This window comes from Exophiala spinifera (genome assembly GCF_000836115.1).
Source record: "Exophiala spinifera strain CBS 89968 unplaced genomic scaffold supercont1.9, whole genome shotgun sequence".
Taxonomy (NCBI): Eukaryota; Fungi; Ascomycota; class Eurotiomycetes; order Chaetothyriales; family Herpotrichiellaceae; genus Exophiala; species Exophiala spinifera.
In genome coordinates, this window is record NW_015622521.1 from 673012 (window position 1) to 691263 (window position 18252).

General features: G+C 52.1%; 6 protein-coding genes across 6 annotated transcripts; 3 read left to right on the forward strand and 3 right to left on the reverse strand.

Annotated features, from left to right (window-relative positions):
- Positions 1-41: 41 nt before the first annotated feature.
- PV08_11273 (uncharacterized protein) lies at positions 42-1337 on the forward strand (the record flags this gene model as incomplete). The annotated part of the gene is made up of 4 exons (XM_016385583.1): positions 42-484; positions 580-1022; positions 1093-1192; positions 1274-1337. The coding sequence occupies 4 exons, from the start codon at positions 42-44 to the stop codon at positions 1335-1337; spliced, it is 1050 nt and encodes a 349-aa protein (XP_016230527.1).
- An 817-nt stretch (positions 1338-2154) lies between these two features.
- Positions 2155-2799, forward strand: PV08_11274 (uncharacterized protein; the record flags this gene model as incomplete). The annotated part of the gene is made up of 1 exon (XM_016385584.1): positions 2155-2799. One exon carries the CDS (start codon positions 2155-2157, stop codon positions 2797-2799), a length of 645 nt encoding a protein of 214 aa, XP_016230528.1.
- Positions 2800-3200: 401 nt separating this feature from the next.
- On the reverse strand, positions 3201-4889 carry PV08_11275 (uncharacterized protein; the record flags this gene model as incomplete). The annotated part of the gene is made up of 1 exon (XM_016385585.1): positions 3201-4889. The coding sequence occupies one exon, from the start codon at positions 4887-4889 to the stop codon at positions 3201-3203; it is 1689 nt and encodes a 562-aa protein (XP_016230529.1).
- A 577-nt stretch (positions 4890-5466) lies between these two features.
- PV08_11276 (uncharacterized protein) lies at positions 5467-6650 on the forward strand (the record flags this gene model as incomplete). Its single annotated transcript, XM_016385586.1, has 3 exons — positions 5467-5685; positions 5758-5920; positions 5971-6650. The coding sequence occupies 3 exons, from the start codon at positions 5467-5469 to the stop codon at positions 6648-6650; spliced, it is 1062 nt and encodes a 353-aa protein (XP_016230530.1).
- Positions 6651-6705: 55 nt separating this feature from the next.
- On the reverse strand, positions 6706-8496 carry PV08_11277 (uncharacterized protein; the record flags this gene model as incomplete). The annotated part of the gene is made up of 4 exons (XM_016385587.1): positions 6706-6964; positions 7022-7113; positions 7163-7291; positions 7336-8496. The coding sequence occupies 4 exons, from the start codon at positions 8494-8496 to the stop codon at positions 6706-6708; spliced, it is 1641 nt and encodes a 546-aa protein (XP_016230531.1).
- A 1181-nt stretch (positions 8497-9677) lies between these two features.
- Positions 9678-11961, reverse strand: PV08_11278 (uncharacterized protein; the record flags this gene model as incomplete). Its single annotated transcript, XM_016385588.1, has 2 exons — positions 9678-11410; positions 11460-11961. 2 exons carry the CDS (start codon positions 11959-11961, stop codon positions 9678-9680), a joined length of 2235 nt encoding a protein of 744 aa, XP_016230532.1.
- Positions 11962-18252: the final 6291 nt, after the last annotated feature.

Below are 18252 nucleotides of genomic sequence, written 5' to 3' on the forward strand. Positions count from 1 at the left end.
TTGCTCGCTTCTCCTCGTTCAGTGAATCAATTATCCACGCCATGTCTTCTCCCGCCGAGATCGTAGTCCTCGGTGCCGGCGTCGCAGGCCTTACCACAGCACACGAAGCGCAGCGACAATTTCCCAATGCACAAATCACCGTGGTAGCCAAATACCTCCCGGGATTCACCTCTCCCACCGAATACGTGTCGCCCTGGGCCGGCGCAAATTGGCATTCTTTCGAGAGAGAACGTAACCAATTCGCCGAGTACGATGCCGTGGCGTTTACCAAGTTCACCGACATCGCCGCAAAGTTTCCCGAGAGCGGAGTCAAAAGCATGCCGATGCGAGACTTTTACGACAACGACGAAGCCCGCAAGGACATGTGGTTCGGCGACATTGTCGGCGGCATCAAGGACGTACCCAAGGACGAACTCCCGGAGGGCGTCGTGGTGGGATTGGACATGGACAGCTTCGTCATCAACACGGTCGCATATCTTCAGTGGTAAGCAGCAAAGCACGTTGCAACGTCGCTTGCATTCATTCCAAACAAGAGGGAGGGTGTTGCTCACCATCTTCGTCTTCACCGGTGGTGCGTAGGCTTCAAATGCAGCTCCTTCAGCGCAACGTCAGATTCCTGCGACGCTCCTACTCCCACGTCGACGCGCTCATGCGGGACTTTCCCGACGCAAAGGCCTTTTTCAACTGTACGGGCCTGGGCGCCAGACTCCTCGGCGGCGTCGAAGACGAATCTGTCTACCCGACCAAAGGCCAAACGATGCTTATCGCCGAGCCCATCAAGCCCCTCGAACGCATGTACATACGCATCTGCTCCGACTGGAACGAGGGAGAGTTTGCACATGTCTTCCCGCGGCCCCTCGGTGGCGGCGTGATCATCGGCGGCGTGCGTCGCGACCACGACTGGACTGCCGAACCGGACATGCAGCTCGCCGAGCGTATCAAGGAGAGATGTTGCGCCATTGCTCCGGAGCTGGGGAGGCCTGAGGATTTGCAAGTGATAAGTCACAATGTTGGACTGAGACGTGAGTGTGTTCTTTTTTTTCTGTCTGGTTAAATGGGACGAGGCACTAATGACGGACCGTGTGTGTGTAGCGAGCAGAAAAGGTGGTGCGAGAGTCGCGTTGGAAAAGAGGAACGGCAATTTTCTCGTTCACAATTACGGTGCGTCTGGCGCAGGATATCAATCTTCGTGGTGAGTAACCGACTCTGTCTCCTCGCGTACCGAGGTCTATCTGGTGCCCCAGGCGAGGATACTAATCGACATGTGAAATAGGGGCATGGCAGAACATGCCGTGAGATTGTTGAAGGATGAAGTGGCGGATAGATCGAAACTTTGAGGCCGGCGACTCTCCGAAATGAATCTCTCTCGCACGCGCATATTCATATCACCAGAGAAGAGGGACGAATTTAGATTGCACCCTAACTAGATATACATATACAATCACCATTTTCCCCAAAAGAAGATCATGGCCACTTTCTCATGTGTCCAGGTACGAGGGTCGAGGCGGTAAACATCACTTTTCCATAATTACTGTACAAACATGGTCAACACCACAGAGGCTTTATCGGTATCTCCCACCAAGTACCCGAGCTGGATCTGAAGTACTGGCACCTACGAAGATCCATTCCCTCAGCTGTGGGCATTTTTCAAGCTTCACCAATTGCTCTCTTCTCTGATGATAGCTGCTCATTGACAAATTGACAACTCATCCACCGTCACAGTGCGTACAACACCAGTTGGCTGCCCAGATTGCTCGCCTTACATCGCCGGTACGGGTACGTCTTCCTTCGCGCGCTTCTCCTGATTCAAAAAGCTTAAAGAAAGCCACAAAAATCGACCCCGCCCTTCTTTACCTACCTACCCACCCAAAAGAATTCCCGTCAGAGGTACAGGAGGTACAGGAGGTACAGAGTACTGAGTGTTACTATTGTTTATTTACATTATTATCTACTACTATCATCATCATCATCGTAAAAGGACCTCGCTGCCCAGTTCATAATCCCGTCATCACCACCCATCACCACGTACATCAACGTATATCAATCAGGTTCATCACCCGCGCCAACCCGCCAACACTCGCCTTCATTCGCTGCAGACAAAAGCAAAGAGTCCCAGGTTTTTTTCTTTTTTTCAAGACACAAGGACACACAGAAATGATATCCGAAACGGACCTCACACACCTCGGCCGCTGCGTGGCTCTGGCCCGGGCGGCGCTCGACGCGGGGGACTCGCCTTTCGGGTCGGTGCTGGTGCGCACCTCGACGGGCGCCGTGCTGCGCGAGGACCGCAACCGCATCACGACCGGGCGGGACGTCACCCTCCACCCGGAGTTGTCGCTGGTGGTGTGGGCGCAGCGCCGGCTGACCGACCCCGCCGACCGCGCCGACACCACCGTCTACACCTCCGGCGAGCACTGTCCCATGTGCGCGGCCGCCCACGCCAACGCCGGCATGGGGAGGATCGTGTACGTCGCGTCGTCGGCGCGGTTGGGGGAGTGGAGGGAGGAAATGGGCGCGACGCCCGGCCCGGTGGCGCTGTTGCCGGTCTCCGTGGTCGCGCCGGGAGTGAGGTGTGTCGAGGGACTGACGGATGGGATCGGAGATGCAGATGCAGATGCGGACGGCAAAGGAACAGCGTCGGCCTCGACGCCGGGGACACCGACAGAAACCGGTGGATCGATCTCATCGGGTTCGGCGGCATTGATCCGCGAAGTAAAAGAGTTGCATCGTCTTAAGCATGAACGGCAACAACAACAACAACAACAGACACAAGCGGGATTGAAACCTGTCGAGACTTAGTTCTTGAAAAGGATGTCGACCGGTATGGATCTATTGTGGGAATTCCTTGCAAGACCATTGTTGATGCCCACGCCCACTGAATGCTGTCAGTGAGCGTATGGCTGTTGACTGATGTGGGCAGTACGGAGATTGTGTGCTCGGTTAAGGACAATTTAGAAGATATTGGTGGTGGTGGTGGTGGTGGTGGCGGTGGTGATGATGATGAGCACGATCTTGACGAGCATGATCGCGACGAGTATAGAAAACCAGGCGAGGATGGAACATGAACATAAGCATCAACATCAATATGAACATGGGAGTAATTCTAAGTGATAACACGAAAAATTGCAAAGCACAAAGAGCCCTCCACGCTTCAACCATGAAATACTGACTCAACAAACAGCCACAGACCACAAACCGCTCTACATCTCCTTGTCCGTATCTGTAACCAGAGTCTTACCGTCCTGAGCGACCTTAACAGTCTCGACCTCTTCACCATGTAGAGACCTAGTCTCAGCCGGACCAAACGTGCCAAAGAAATCCAAGTCATCCACCTCGGCTAACCCAGCAATGGGCCAGAACTTGTTCAACAACACGTACGTCAACACCGACAACAACATTCCCAGCGGATACGAGATATCGTACAGGTTCGACCACCCTTTGAGGGTCTTTGTGGATCCGTACTTGACAAACTCGGCGAATCCAGGGACGTTGATCCACACACCCATGGCCCATGCCACGAGGGCTCGCCAGTTTACGCCGTGAAAGTACCAATAAATGCTCCCCGGATGATTCTCGTACAAATCCGTGAGCTTGATCAGCCGCTTCCGAAGGACAAAGTAGTCGGCGAACATGACGCCGGTCATGGGTCCGAGGAAGACACCGTACCCGCCCAGAACAGTCAGGAACTTGCTCGCACCGTTCAGGAGTTGCCACGGTTGTACGACGAACGCGAGGCACGACATCAGGAGCATCCCGCGGCGGATGGTGAAGAAGCGCGGAAGCAAGGCGGCCAGGTCGATGCCCGCCGAGACGCCATTGTTGGCCACGACCATGCCGAGTTGCGCGACGCCGAACGAGATGGCCGCAAACGCCACGGCCGCGCGAGACCGGGACGAGTTGTCGTAGTGCTGTTGCAGCGCGCTGAACAGGTCATACGGCGCCCAGAGAAGCGCCCCCTCTTGCTCGGGGAAGAGTTGCGCCGCACACGACGTGCAGATGATGCCGATCAAGGCCACGACGATGGTACCCATGGGGACCATGACTAGTTGGGCAAGGATTTGGTCTTTGGGCTTCCTTGCGTACCGCGTGTAGTCGGACTGGACGAAAATATGGACACTGATGGAGCTGATGTTCGTACAGATGCCCAAGGTCATCATCCACCCGAGATGGCTGCCCTTTGCCTGCGTGATGCCCGTGAGTCCACTGACATCGTGCACCAGCGTTCCGGCACCCTTCGCCTTGGCTGTGAACCAGACAAGGCTGACGAAGATGGTCGGTATGACAATGGCGCAAGAGATCAAGAATGGAATCTTGTACTTTTCCGGCTTGATCCACACGAGCGGGAGGTAACAGATGGTGAAGATGATGAAGCCTGTGAAATCGCCCGTGGTCATGGTCCCATTGGCCAGAGGCGTATCGACCTTGGCGAATGATGGCCATATCGCAGTCAGGAGCACCCGCACACACTGTCCGCCCCAGTAGACCTGGGTCGAGAACCAGATGCAGGCCAAAAAGATTCTTTGGATGACGATGAACCTGAAGCCTCGGGTGCCCCATGAGCACCGCTGAATGACAGGGAACCCTATGTGCCATTTCGCGCCTGGGGCTCCGCTTGCAACGCACAGAAAACCGACGAGTACGTTGCCAATAATGACCGTCAGCATTGCTTGCCAGACGTTGAGTCCAAGAGCGATTAGCGAGGACCCGGTGGTCCAACCGCCGATGTTGAAAGAACCGGTTATGACCCAAAGAGTCACAAACTGCCAAGGACCATAGGTTCGTCTGTGTGGCTCTAAAGGCCGGATGTCATGGTTGACTCTCTTGTCAAGGGCTCCTTCATCGTGGTCCTTGACTTCGAGGCGCTTGAAAATCCGCTTCATGGTCGTCATGTTTTCTTTTCTCGTTGTCTAGCTAAAGCCGGATTTCGAGATTGGCGAAATTGTGGACAACTCAACACCCTCGATCCGAAGACCGAGGCGAGGTTTTGTATCCTCGAGGAATTAAACTGATATCGATACCAGCCATCGCAAACACACAGATTCTATCTCAACATCTCTGCGCTATCGCCCCGATATTACTTCGGGACCCCAGAGAATCTGCGGGTGGAGAAATCCGAGCCACAAGCGTCGATGTGGTTCGGCAAATCATCTTCTGTCCTGTTATCCATTTTAGCAATTTACCAGCCTCAACCCAATGGGACACTCGGGCCTGAGTATTGGCATGAGCCGATGCATTCATCCGTTTAAGCGCCTGCATCAAGTTCGTATGTCTGGAGCATCCGATTCTGAGATTTGGAGCTGATAAACTGGTAAATGGTCGGATAGTATTTGGCCATTGTTGTGCCTGGAAGATCTGTTTCTTATCTTGTTCGTATTTATTAGAGACTCGAGCCTGAAGGCCGCGTATCCAGGCATGGTGGCAGTGACGGATACATCCTCATTTGCAAATCCGTGCAATCCCGCCAACATGTCGTCAACGGCCACTCAGGAGGAAGACTCGCGTACCATTACCCTCACCAATGGCAAGACATTCACCTTCGACTCGAATGCGTCAACAACAGACGAAGCCATCCCCGTCATTGATGTCTCTCGCATGTACAGTGACAAATTGGAGGACAGGAAGGCGGTAGCCGAAGAAATTCGCGAAGCTGCTCATGGCATTGGCTTTCTCTCGATCATCAACCATGTGAGTACTTGGTTAAAAACCTGGATGAAGGCCATCCACTCGGACTGATTCTGACCGTGATGTCTGTGACAGGGCGTGGACATGAAACTTGCCCAAGATGTGATGGACGAGGCCAAGTCATTCTTTGCCCTTCCCACCGAGAGGAAAATGGAAGTTTGCACAGACTTGATGCCTGATGAGTATTGTGGTTATCACCCAATGCAACACTATAATCCGAATGGCTGGAAGAAGAGAGGTGAATTTCGCATGATTCCACAGTATGAACGCCGGCTGACATCGCCCCAGATCTATACGAGGCCTTCAACTGGAATTACAATGCGGCCAATGACCCTGATTTCCCAGATGAATCCATTTCAGAGATCAACCTTTGGCCGACAGAGTTGCCAGGCTTCAAGAAGATCCTCTGCACGTATCAAACGGAGATGATCAGGCTTGCTCGGAAACTGACGAGGATGTTTGCGTTGGCGCTGCATATTCCTGAGGACTCCTTTGAAGATATGGTGCAGAGACCAGAGGCGGGCTGCAGGATACTACATTACCCTCAACAGGAAACATCTCGTGACGAACAGAATGGCATAGGGGCCCATACTGACGTCGAATATTTCACCATCATTACGGCCGACGCTGAAGGCCTCGAAGTTCTCAGCAAGTCTGGCCGGTGGATCAAAGTCAAGCCGATTCCGGGCTCATTCATTGTGAACATCGCAGACTGCTTCATGCGGCAAACGAACGACTTTTTCGTGAGTACAGTCCACCGAGTGATCAACGAAAGCGGACGAGAGAGATACTCGGTACCATTCTTCTGGGGGTTTGACCGGCGAAGCGTGATCAACCCTATTCCTACTTGCGTCAGCGAAGACAATCCGAACAAATACGAAATCATGACTGCAGGAGAATATTACTTGTGGCGGACTAGGCGACAGAAGATAATGTGGAAGATTGGAGAGGGTCAGGTACAGCCTTAGCTGCAGTCACTGAAAAGTAATGAGAGATTGTTGAACCAACCTGATTTCCATCGCATCATGTCATCTGTCGCTGCTCTGTCCAGTCCCATGGGATGCGTTGAAGTAGCTCCAGAGGAATAAAGATTTCAGGGTCAAAGTCTTGGACGGCAACTTCATCGACTCGACCGAGTTCGTGGTCTGCAGCATCCTCTTGAAGTGGTCGGAGCTCAAAGTAGCGGTCGATCTGCTCAACATATTCACGGAGACGATTACAGACCCATGCTGCAGCTGGAATGCTCGTGGCCAGATTCTCGAGCAACTCAGCCATACATACCCTATACATCGTCAGGCATGGCACCAAATAGTTATTATGGAATCATTGGCTTTCACACATCACCATTCTCAGGTGTTGATAGTCAGATCTAGGAAGTTCTTTTTTAATGAAACTGCTGAGGATGTGGCCGAGACCGGATAGCTCCTGTATCTAGATATCTGTCAGTTCATCGCCGATCGACAAAGGAAGGCATGCGGACCATTGCCAACCCCATGGCTCGCATATACTCCATTGGGATAGACGAGATTTCCTCAATCAATTCCAGCGCAGTCCTGCAAGCCTCGTGAAATGTCGTGTCATTTGATGTGAATGAAAGCATTCGTAAAAGCTACTTTTGTCAGCAGGCTCAGCGGAGGCCCTGAGTAATTTTACCTGGTACGTGGCTATTATATTGGCTGTTTGAAACCCGCACCGGTTCAGGCGGATGTCTTGCGATACCCTTTGGGCCTTCTTGAAGCGAAGCGGTAGGTTGGAATACGCCAAATTGAGCGGGCGTACTATCTTTTCCTGCGGGTCGTAATCAATAAGGAACGCCGTAGACAGGCAGCGATTGTCTAGATGAATCGTCGTTCTCTTGTTTCTGAAGTAGGAGATCAGGTGTTCGATACCTCGGTATATATCAGTGATAAAGTTCCATCCAGTAAGCCATTCAAGATTTTCCATAGATTCGGTGAAATCCTGATCAGGGAGGGTGGGATAGGCAACGGCAGATTGGAGCTCAGGACATCGTACGGCATGTCCAAGCACGAGAGAGGTATGTATTTCGAGCCGATACATGTGCCAATACAGCCGTCTTCTCTCTTCTCTCTCAATTGTCGAGATGCCACTAGGCCAGCGTCTTTCGTCGTAATATCCTTGTTCTGCAAGTGCACCATGGTAGAGACCGAGGTACTGTTGAAGCAATGCTGCATTGCCGCACTCTCGAGCGGTCAGGCAAACAAGATTAATCGCTTGTAGGTACTCGAACTCCAGGGATTCGCCGAAGGTTCCTGGGATGGCCGCGATAGCTTCGTCCAAGTACACGTTAGGGGTTACTGCGCATGAGATTTCCCGGGGAGTGAAAGTTGCGCCACTAGCAATCCTACAAGCGCTCAAAGCGCACACGGACATCAACCTCGCATATGATGCCCTACCTGACGGTATTTGCTTCGTATGCCAGTGATGCATGAATGATTGCTCATGCACGGTGCAAACCCTGGGAACGTCAATCATGGTGGAAACACGACGGTCTGGGAGAACCAACACTGGATACACAGACTCGAAGAAATTGATGAGTAAGTCTTGTATGAGCTCTCGCGACCCATGCTTGTCTGGTGACAATGTCCATGGCACACCAGATCCCTTAGAGCCACGCGGTTTACCTCGTTTAGCGGACGGCCTGTTCCACGTGCAACTGACTCCAAAGTCAAGACATGTTAGGCATCGAGAATTGTCGGCCGGGTCGATTCTGCATCCGCGGCCTCTTCTGTGGCAGAAGTCGCACGCCTTGAGAGCGCGCTTCGGTTTGATTGATCTTGGTTCGGATTCGGCCATCGAAGTCGAGTCTGGCAGGTGGGACTGGCCCTCAAATCGAACTCGAAACGTGCTGTTCTCGCAATGAAAACTTGGGCTACTCAAAGAACATGATTGTTATCACAGTTGGAATGAGCAGAATGGACAACATGGCTAGTTGCTGAACTGGTAATGTCCCCAACCTACCTTTGGTAGGTGCCCAGCTCATTAGATAAAGTTGGCCGGAAGCAGTTCTGCATAATTGGCGTTCTTCAACCACCGTACGAATCTACGGGAAAGCATGGACCTCACGGTTGATCGATCGAACATCTCGCAAGGGGCCATACCGAGTCACTCAGCACTGATAGTATGGGTGGCTTTCTCCTGACATAAAGAGATTGTGCGCTCCAATTTGATAACCATGCACGGAGATGTCGAGCCATCTCTGCCCTCACCTGTCGGGATAGTGGATATCAAGGCGTACGATCGTCAGACGATTGACACTTCGCGATGGAAAACACCCACTGAGCTATTCTTCAGCAAGACTAGTCGTTGAAAAATGGATAGGACATATCTGGCTACTAAACGGGCGATCAAACCGTAGTGCGAACCCAAAGAATCGGACCGGTCATTGATCTTCGACTACAGTCTTTGTATGTGCTATGTAGCAAATAGTCGACCTCAAGTGACGGGGCGGCACACACTCAGCACTACTTGTACAAGACTCACTAAATCTGCATATTCCTTTGCATAGAAGGTACCACATGGGCGGATCAATACATGCTACCAAAAGCTGCATCCATCCGATCCCAGCACACCGCTCATTGAGCACATACCCTCCCGAACACTGCTCCTCTTTTCGACGCCGCCAGCCGGGCACCAAAGCAGGTATAAGAAAAGAGTCCCACCAAACCCGCTCAACCCGAAACACAGGGGAAAGGAGTAGCATAAACTTTTGAGATATTCCACAGGGCTTTCTGTCCGCCGCCCCGATCATCCTAAGCAATCCACACCCAAGCCTCAAAAAGTAAATTCGTTTTCTGAGAAAACGGACATCATAAGGAATCATAAGACATCAAGTCAAAAAGTAAACCCACAAACCACAAACCATTTTCGTAAGTCGTGAATCCGAAAGTGACAGAATAATAAAAGTAGGAGGCGTCCAGCTGTGAGATATGTCCTCCTATTAAATGGTACAAGGCCCTGTGGGGCCGGCATTCGATTTATGGCGTAGGTGTGTTTGGAAATAGAGAATAAGAGACGCGAGTGTTGCGACGAGGCCTAGAATTCGTCGTGCCAGCTCGTCTGCGTCCATTCGGTTTAGGGGAGTCGCCTGTAGGCACTGAGGACTTCCTCTCGGGAATTGGAATGGAGGGTGCTGATGCGCCACGATCATGTCTGGGTGCTGATGAAGTGGTCGGCGTATTAGGCAAGTCGCATTCTGCTCCTTTCACTTTGGCTTGGTCACTCTCATCGTCCTCATGTATAGTCTCCTTGCTTCCATCCCGATTGTAATGTTCAGAATAGTTCGAGACATCTTGTAGGTCGAGTCTGAGACTTTCTTTTGATTCGCAGAAATTCGCCAAATGTGCAAAGTCAGAGAGAGAGGTGCTGGAATGGGAAGACCTTTGGGTTCCAGCGATGGAGGATGCTATCGAAAAAATGATGCTCTCTTGAGAGCTTGATTTGCTGATTGAAGAGAACGGGCTTGGTAGAATGTGAGGTCTTTCAATTCGAGGTGGATTTTGAAAATCACAATGCTGTGGAATGGCGGTCGATTCCGCGTTTGCGACCGAACCATTTGGTGCTGGGTGCAGAGAACCAAGGCCCAGGCCTAAAAGTGGCGAGCCCGGTTCTTCATCTTGGACAGGTGACCTGCCCTCCCCCGGGTATTGTACCACTGGTCGATATGTCGTCCTTGGCAGCTGCATCATGAGAGGAGTGGAGGCAGATGAGGAAGGCTCGACAATGGCGGATTGTTCGACGACCATATAGTTCTCTGCTGGGATGTCACTATTCTGAGGTCTCTCCAGTGTTGCATCCGAGTCACTCTTATCCTCATCGGAGGCATCCTTATCGGAGGCGACATCCCAAGAATAGTCAATGGCATCTTCCCAATCTTGAAGCTGGACAAGATCAGTCGTGAGGTTCAACTTAGCTGTCGATGATTGATCGCTAAGATGTTCCACAGGTTCATCCAAGGTTGCCTCCACATTTGTCATTGTCGATGTGATATTATAGTACGAGGCTTGGAGTTGTAGCTCGCCTGATGATTGACTCCGCCTCTTGTATCGTCTTGTTAGAGAAGTCAAGTCATTGCAGGAGAGGCTTGTTGAAATCTCCGGCAACTGCACTTTGTCTTCCTCCAAAACAGCCTCCATCCTCGAGGTTGGAGGGTTCGGGAGGGGCGCAGTGCGGAGTGGCAAAGCTATGTCATCTCTCGTGGACACAGCATGAACGACGTCAGGTAGGATGGGAAGTGGCTTTCCGAGCACGCTTTGGCGGCTGATAGGGCTCAGCGCTGACATTCTCTGGGACAGCTGGGAAGATGGAGATACATCAGCCGATGTGACGGATAATCTGGTAGGGCGGGAGAAATTTTCCATCGATCGTGACATTCTAACATCAGAGGGGCTATAAGGCAACAAGAGATTCTCCTTTGGGGGAGGCTCAGGCCGAGGCGGTGTGGTAGGAAGGTACGGAATAGCAGCGGTTGTTGGTGACGTTGGCTCGTCAAAACCTGGCTGAACCGATCGGTCGACCTTGGTCGTAGGGAGTTCAGTGATGGGGATTCCGCGCACATGGTCCTCGGGCAGCTGGCCTGCTTGGATGGCTTGGTATTCAGAAGTCAAGTGTGACTTGGCAACAGTATCAATGTTTTGAAAATGAGCTTGCTCTCCATGACTCAGATGTTGGAAAGCGAAAGGACCAGATATGCTACGTTTCATGCCAGTGCCTAAGAATGTTAGCCAATGATCCCTTGACCGAAAGGTCAGAATGCCTACGCTTTGAGCCATTGGTGAATTGTCGTTGCAGCGACTTGACAGGGGAAACCTCTCCCACCCGTTTCCCTCCACGTTCGGGCGACGTATCCTCCACAGGCGAGGACAGCAAGTTGAGCTTACTGCCTTGTCGTTTCAGTATTCGAGTGCTCCGCGACAGAAATCCTTTGGCATTGTTCTCATAACGATCAGACAGTGGCAGGTTGCCCTCGGTATAACTTTGTCTGGATGATGGTCTGGAGGTATATTCATGATTAGAGCCATCAGATATCGATCGAGTGTATTGAGACCCGGCAGAAGTCACAGTGTTGGTGCGAGACCTTCCCTGGTATCTGGGAAAACCATCGTTAGGCGACGCCCCGACGCCACTGTGCTCTTTCATCACCTCTGTCAAGGCTTGTCGTGATGGTTCGACACTGTCTTTGGAGAGCCAATCATGGGCAATAGAATGCAACTTGTCGCCGTTCTGTTTCGTATGTCCTTGAATCCAATGAAAGCGGCCCATTTTGACGGCTTGTGTCCTTTTGCTTTGGTACAATATCAGAGATCCTATGGTGGATGTTGCTCAGCTTCATTCAAGCTGGTCCAGTTCTGATGCCCACAACGGAGGCGTCTGCTGCTGTCGCAACAGGACCTCTGCGGAGTGACGCACACTTGGAGTTTACAGACTTGATATGGCCGTCGTAGGCGGGGACACGGAAAATTGAGGTGTATTGTGGCGCACAAAATGTTTCAACTCTGGGGAAACGTGTCAGTTGAATCGTTTTCACTTTGGACGAACACAAATGTCGCGTGGAATTCCAATCTTACCAACGGCCTATGTTCGAAGGCGGACGAGTTTCAAGTGACTGATGACCAAAATCTCCCGTTCCTTCGCTGGATCCTGGGCTGCAGGTCATGTGTTTTGCCGATCTAAGAGATCTGAAGCCAGTCGTGACTGGGACTCCAAGTTCTGACAGTTTCCGAGAGCCAACCGTTCCTTGTCTAGTTGCTGGAAAAGTGAATACGAGAGGATTTGGACATCACGGAGGAAATCATTCCAAATCAGAAAATGGACTTGGGAACTAGAAGATATTCCAAATATAGATGGGATGGAAGAATATACAGTTGCTGGAAGTTGATAGACAACATGAGTGACAACACGGGTTGAGAGCAAGAGATATCTGCACATGGTCTTCCTTACCATTGGGTACACACGGCGTACAGGTGGAGAGTAGTAGTCTTTGTTCTGAAGCTACAAAGTAGAGCTGCATTGAAGACTCCAGCAAGGCAAGGACAGGGGCAGAAAGTGGTCCTTCGTGCCGGGCGTTGCTGCATAGCGGATAATGGGAACGGGAAGCATCCACTAACGCCTAACAAGCATGGTGAGCGAGCATTGTACCTTTTAGAAAGACGCGTCCTGACTCCTGAGACGGACGGCTTGAGAAGCAACCCCATGGTCGTGAGGAAAGGCAGGGAGTTTGGGGAGAAGTTAGAACTGCAGATGAAGTGGAGTTTGAAGGAGCAAGCCGAGGAGATTTGATGGGGCCAGGTCCTCGTCAGGAACCGGGTGAATGCAGCAGCAAAGGTCGAGGATCACGCAGAATGGCGCCAGAAGCGGAACCAGAAGCGGAACCAAGCCTCATGCATAGCGGAAGCCACCTCCCGGCCCTGGTATTCGGGTACTAGGGTCAACGGATCCACGTTCGACGACGGTACATACAGTGGTCTCTCTCCGATCCCTAGCTGGGTTAGTCAGGATACCTTCTTGTTTGTCTCTTACAGACTCCTTACAGTAGGCAGAACAACATTCAGTGCTCTGTAGCGAAAGATGCTGCAAGGAAGCATATTCGCTATTCTTCTCGCTTACCATGGCCGTACCTCGTCGGGAAGACTCGTGCTGGTTGAATGACTCCCGGGGTTCTCGTGTTTGGTCCCGGTTTGACAGCTGACAATTGCAGCTTTAAACAGACCGAACAACAAGAGACGCGAGTGTGCTCGTGGTCACAGCCGGAAACACGGTCGGCTGAAGCAACACGCTTCAGACTTTCCCACGTACAAGTATGTACGTACCAAGTACCTGCATGGCGTGACTTCAATTGGCTGTTTTTCCTACTATGCAGCTCTCACAGCTCCAGGCAGCTGACGCCGTTTCCGTACGGACAGTGATCAACACAAATCAAGCCACCTCTTCATTGTTTCAATGGCGGCTGGGTATGTAGTTTCGGAGCCCCGTAGATGGCGTGCCTGAACATTGCTCGCTTGGTAGAGGCGAGAATTGGCAGGCAGTTGCGCAACAATAGTATCGTGGTCCGTTCTGAAAATGGAGAAGCCAGAGCCCGGCGATCCCAGGGGGAGGATGACGCGGTTGTTCTACAGGGCTTGGAAGGAAACTGTAGGCATGATTACCATGCTCCGTAGGTATAGCTTTGGGGCTGCCACTAGACTGTTAGAGGAGCCGATGGCTGAAGCTAATATCAAGGAGTTAGGGAGATTGTAGCAGGAGGACGCGTGAAGAGGTGGATTGGTGGGTAGAAGCCTAACCAGGGCGGTGGGCGGTGGGCGGTGGGAGACTGGCAGATTGAGAGTTGGGCACGAGTGCAGGACGGAGGAGACCGATGACTCGATGAGGCTCACTTGGCCGAGCCACGGCAAGAAGGCTTCGGAGAGTCGGCGCAACTGATCTGCCAAGGCTAGTCCTGATCCAGGGAAGGCGCGTTTGCTTGCGGAACAAGGAAGTCACGATCGTGCATGCAGCATCGACTCCCCCTGCATCGTCACGCTATACTCTACTCCGTCCCAATGCTACAATACCGCCTCCCTTCTCTGGGTCCCTAGATCGGCGACGTTCTCTGCCCATCAACAGCTGTGATTGCTGTATTCTGGCTCGATATCTCCCGTCAGTACCACAGCAGCGCTCACAATCGGTTGAATGGGATACGTCGTTGGGGCATATGGAGTGAACATACTGTATCACATCGTCACGGCGGACTACACTGGCTCGCTCTGCTAAACCGACGCCAAATTCTTCTTGGCTGCACCGAGCCTACGGTAGACTCTCGTTCCCTTCTCAAACCTTTGTCACATTCACCGAGTCATGATCCTTGTCGTCCCCATCGGTATGCTGCCGAACCAATCATGACGGCCCTCTCCCTGTTGTGCAATTGTCGTCCAGTCCACCTACAATACAAGTACGGGTAGTGCGTCTCCGTACTGTATTGTATGGCCTACAATATGCTAGGTTCTTGGAAGCTTCGAGGCTTGTGGAGACAACATGACTGCACTGCCGTAATAAACACTACTGGACTTTTTTGTTGGCTTGCTGCGACTGATCGAAAGGTCTTCAGGTCCTGTACACACTTCATGTGCTTGCAGATGTCGCCGATGGTGAAGACCTGACGGAAATTGACGGTACTCACAAGGAAGACGATTGACACATTTACCCTTACCGGATCGACCGATTGTGTCCCATGCAGCCACGCGTCTCGTGTCTGTTGATGGCTTGCCGATCGCTGGCCGCAGTCTCGTCGGTGCCCCAGTAAGAACTTCAGCTCGTTCCCAGGACTCCAGGACCCCAGGACTGTAACATGGTCCACCCCTGGCTGGAAACAACTGCCAGCGGCACAAAAATCACCCAATCTTGCTACATGACAGACGATCACATTCATTAGATCGTTTGGACCATTTTTCAGGAGTTGATCGAGCGAACGATCGATCTTGGAGACGAGCCGATTTCGGTCGATGAGTTTCGACGGTGTTCACGTTCGTTCGATCTCCATGCTCAGCACCAGAAGACCTCTTTCGGAATTTCCGAGCTGCCGTCCACGAGAACTAAACGTCAACACTTGTGCGATGGCATCGGGTACTGTGTTCCAAGTGCCTGCAGCCGCGGAGTCGTGGTATTGCCGAGCTTCTGGGTGGAATCGTTATTGAACACAAGTCGTAGCGGGGCGCAACAACACCAGCTTGGTAGAGGCAGCAGAGCATGCAAGCTCAACTCCCCTCGGGCAGCAGAGCATCCCCCGTCGGAAACTTTGCGTTGCCAGTACTCTCCGGATACACTCAGTCTATCTGGTAGGTGTCTGAAGGCCGAGATAAGTGTGGCTTCTCGAGGAACGACGCTAGTTGGTCCTTGATTAGTTTGTTTTGCGTGGTTGCTGCTGGCTTTCCTTCGTCCTCGTTCGCATTGCTCCTTGTTCAACAAATCTGCGAGACTGCGGCAAAGCAAGTCTAGCCAGGTTTCGGGCGTGGGATGGGCTTGCCAGCCTTTCACTAGCCTGCAAGGTGAATCACCGTACGATAAATGTGCATGCGGCAACTAGTCGTGGAAAGCGTGTCGAAGGCATGTGCAAAGTCATGTCTATTGTGACCTCGCACCCCGTAGCGTGGACCAGGTCCCTCGCGTTGCGATGGTGCTGATGCAGAAGTGGTTGTCTAGATTGTGTCCTTTTGTCAGAAAAGACTACTAGGCAGAAATCTGCATTCGCTCGCGAGCTTTGCACAACACCATCTTCGCTTATCACATCGTTCCAAAAACCAATTAGCGGCCCATCGAGCAACAATCCCACACTATCGACCCAGACACCGCCTTTTGATTGCAAGGACATCTTGGTGCTGAGCAGGTCGAGGGTATTGTCAGCAATGAAACGAGTTAGAGGACCGCTCTGAACCGTCCCTCCCAGCTGCCGGGTTTAGTCCGTGGCTGCAGATGTGGTAGCACTTTTCACGTCAAAATGCCTGCACGACCGTTGGATGTTCGTGGCAGCAATATAGGCTTTCATGATGTACCCTCCGTAAACGGCCGCAGATCTACAACATCAATGTCAAGGTCAAAAAAACCATCTACCGTGGCACTGTTTGTTGAGAAAAGAACATTATCCATATCCACCGGCCGCACATCTCGAACATTTGCCAGACATCACCTCTCACCTGACCTTGGTTGCGTCGGCTTTCAGAGCTCTCTGGCTTCTCGCTGCTGGTCTCAGGCATGTGTTGACTAAAGCAGCTAGTTGTTACTCTGCGGCCGTTGAACGATAGGCAAGCTACGTAGAAGCGACACAAGGGTGTCCTGCACCAGGCCAGCATCTTTTACGTCAATCCCAATCCTAGAATACTAGTCGAGAAACGACATCGAATGCCTTTCTCTGGTAGGCTTTAGGGAGGGACAAGGAATCAGAATTTAATCAGAATTTAATTTCAGCCAGCACATCCTCGGCTACGCTCACGGTTCATCGTCGGCAGGGTAGGGCAGGGTCTCTGGTGGTGAGGATTGAGTTGGCATAGCCGACGGTGACAGGCCAGTGACGGATTGATGTGAGATGTCAGATTGTACCTTGATCGAGTGCTCCAACAGACTTCTGGGCGACTGCGCCGACTGGTGATGCTGTCCAGGATCATGGACCGGCGGCTGACGGATTAGGAACATTGATCCGTCTGGTGAACAGGGCCTGGGTATGGGACACGGGTATTCCGTACCAGCCCTTGTGCAAGGATGATGCAGTCAGAAATCGTGAGAACTCTGTGAAGGATTATTGATGCTCATGATTTCTCGGCTGTTATTTCGTGCTTTACTGGCACCACCATTGGCCGGGCATTTTTCTCTGTGTCGTTGTGGTGGCTCTGGACACGCGAGCTCTGGCGGGGTTTTCTCCACGTGTCTCAACCGCGACGGACAGTCAGGCCGCCCCAGCTACTGTAAAGTCCCGACCGTATTGTACCTGTACAGTGTACTGTATGTAGGTGCACCAGGCCTCCCTGCACCTCTGGAGTTGAGCTCATCTGAGGTCCCTCTAAGCCGCCTGTGGTGGCCTGGTAGGCTTCTCAGCTTCTGTGCTCTCAGTCTCTTCCTCCCTTCGCCCTACGACTTCACGGGACACTTGTCTCAGTTTCTTCAATTATCCATTATCCACGCTGCCTGCCTGACCCCTACACCTGCGGAACTGACCAGCTCACGCCTGCGAATACTTCTCCTGCGCTTGATATTTCCTTCATTCGAATCAGGGTCCATCCATTGCGATCTGAGTTTCTGCCGAGTCCATTCTTCCTGTATTTCCTCCTGCAAAGCAGTAAGGGGTCCAAAGGATGCCGAGTTCCTCCCGCACATCATACGAGACATACCAGGCGCGCATCCCTGCAAGACAACGGCTAAAATGCAGCTTGCAGGTGCCATCTGCACGCTTATGTACCTCCCGCCAGACTCCACGTGCTAGACGCGGTCTCACATCCTTCGAGGGCTTCCAATTCTCCGGGACCTCCTGAAGGATACATAGTCATGACATCGTCGATGCATTGCGATGGAGTCTTCTGCAGGGAGGAACTTTTTTTTCCCCTCGACTTCCACCGCCGTGTCGCCATGTCTCTCGGTACCGGTCCTCGCTTGTGGAGAGGCCGTGTCAGCTATCCAAAAAAGAGAAAAATGCTCTGCGAACGCGTCCCAGCCCTACAAATTTTCGACGAAAAGCAACAATTATTATTATTAAATGTCGACGAATATGCTCCTTCGGGACGCATTACTTCAACGCGTTGCGGAGTCGACCGAGTCGTGTGTCTTCTCCGCCTGTCGCTCAAAGCATGAATTTCACCCACATAAGGGGCGAGGAGAATCGCGCCACGGTTATGGAACTCATTCTTCACATCCACGTCGGGTCAATATGCTCAAACACAAAGACTCCGTTCAACTTCGGCTACTATGAGATGTGTGAAAAGTCTGTGACGGTCGCTGAACCCTGCAGAATTCCATCGGTCCGCGTCTTCATCTTCGATCAAATTTTGACACTGACATCTGCCTGAGCGGCGAAGGCGGGTACCTGCATTTCCT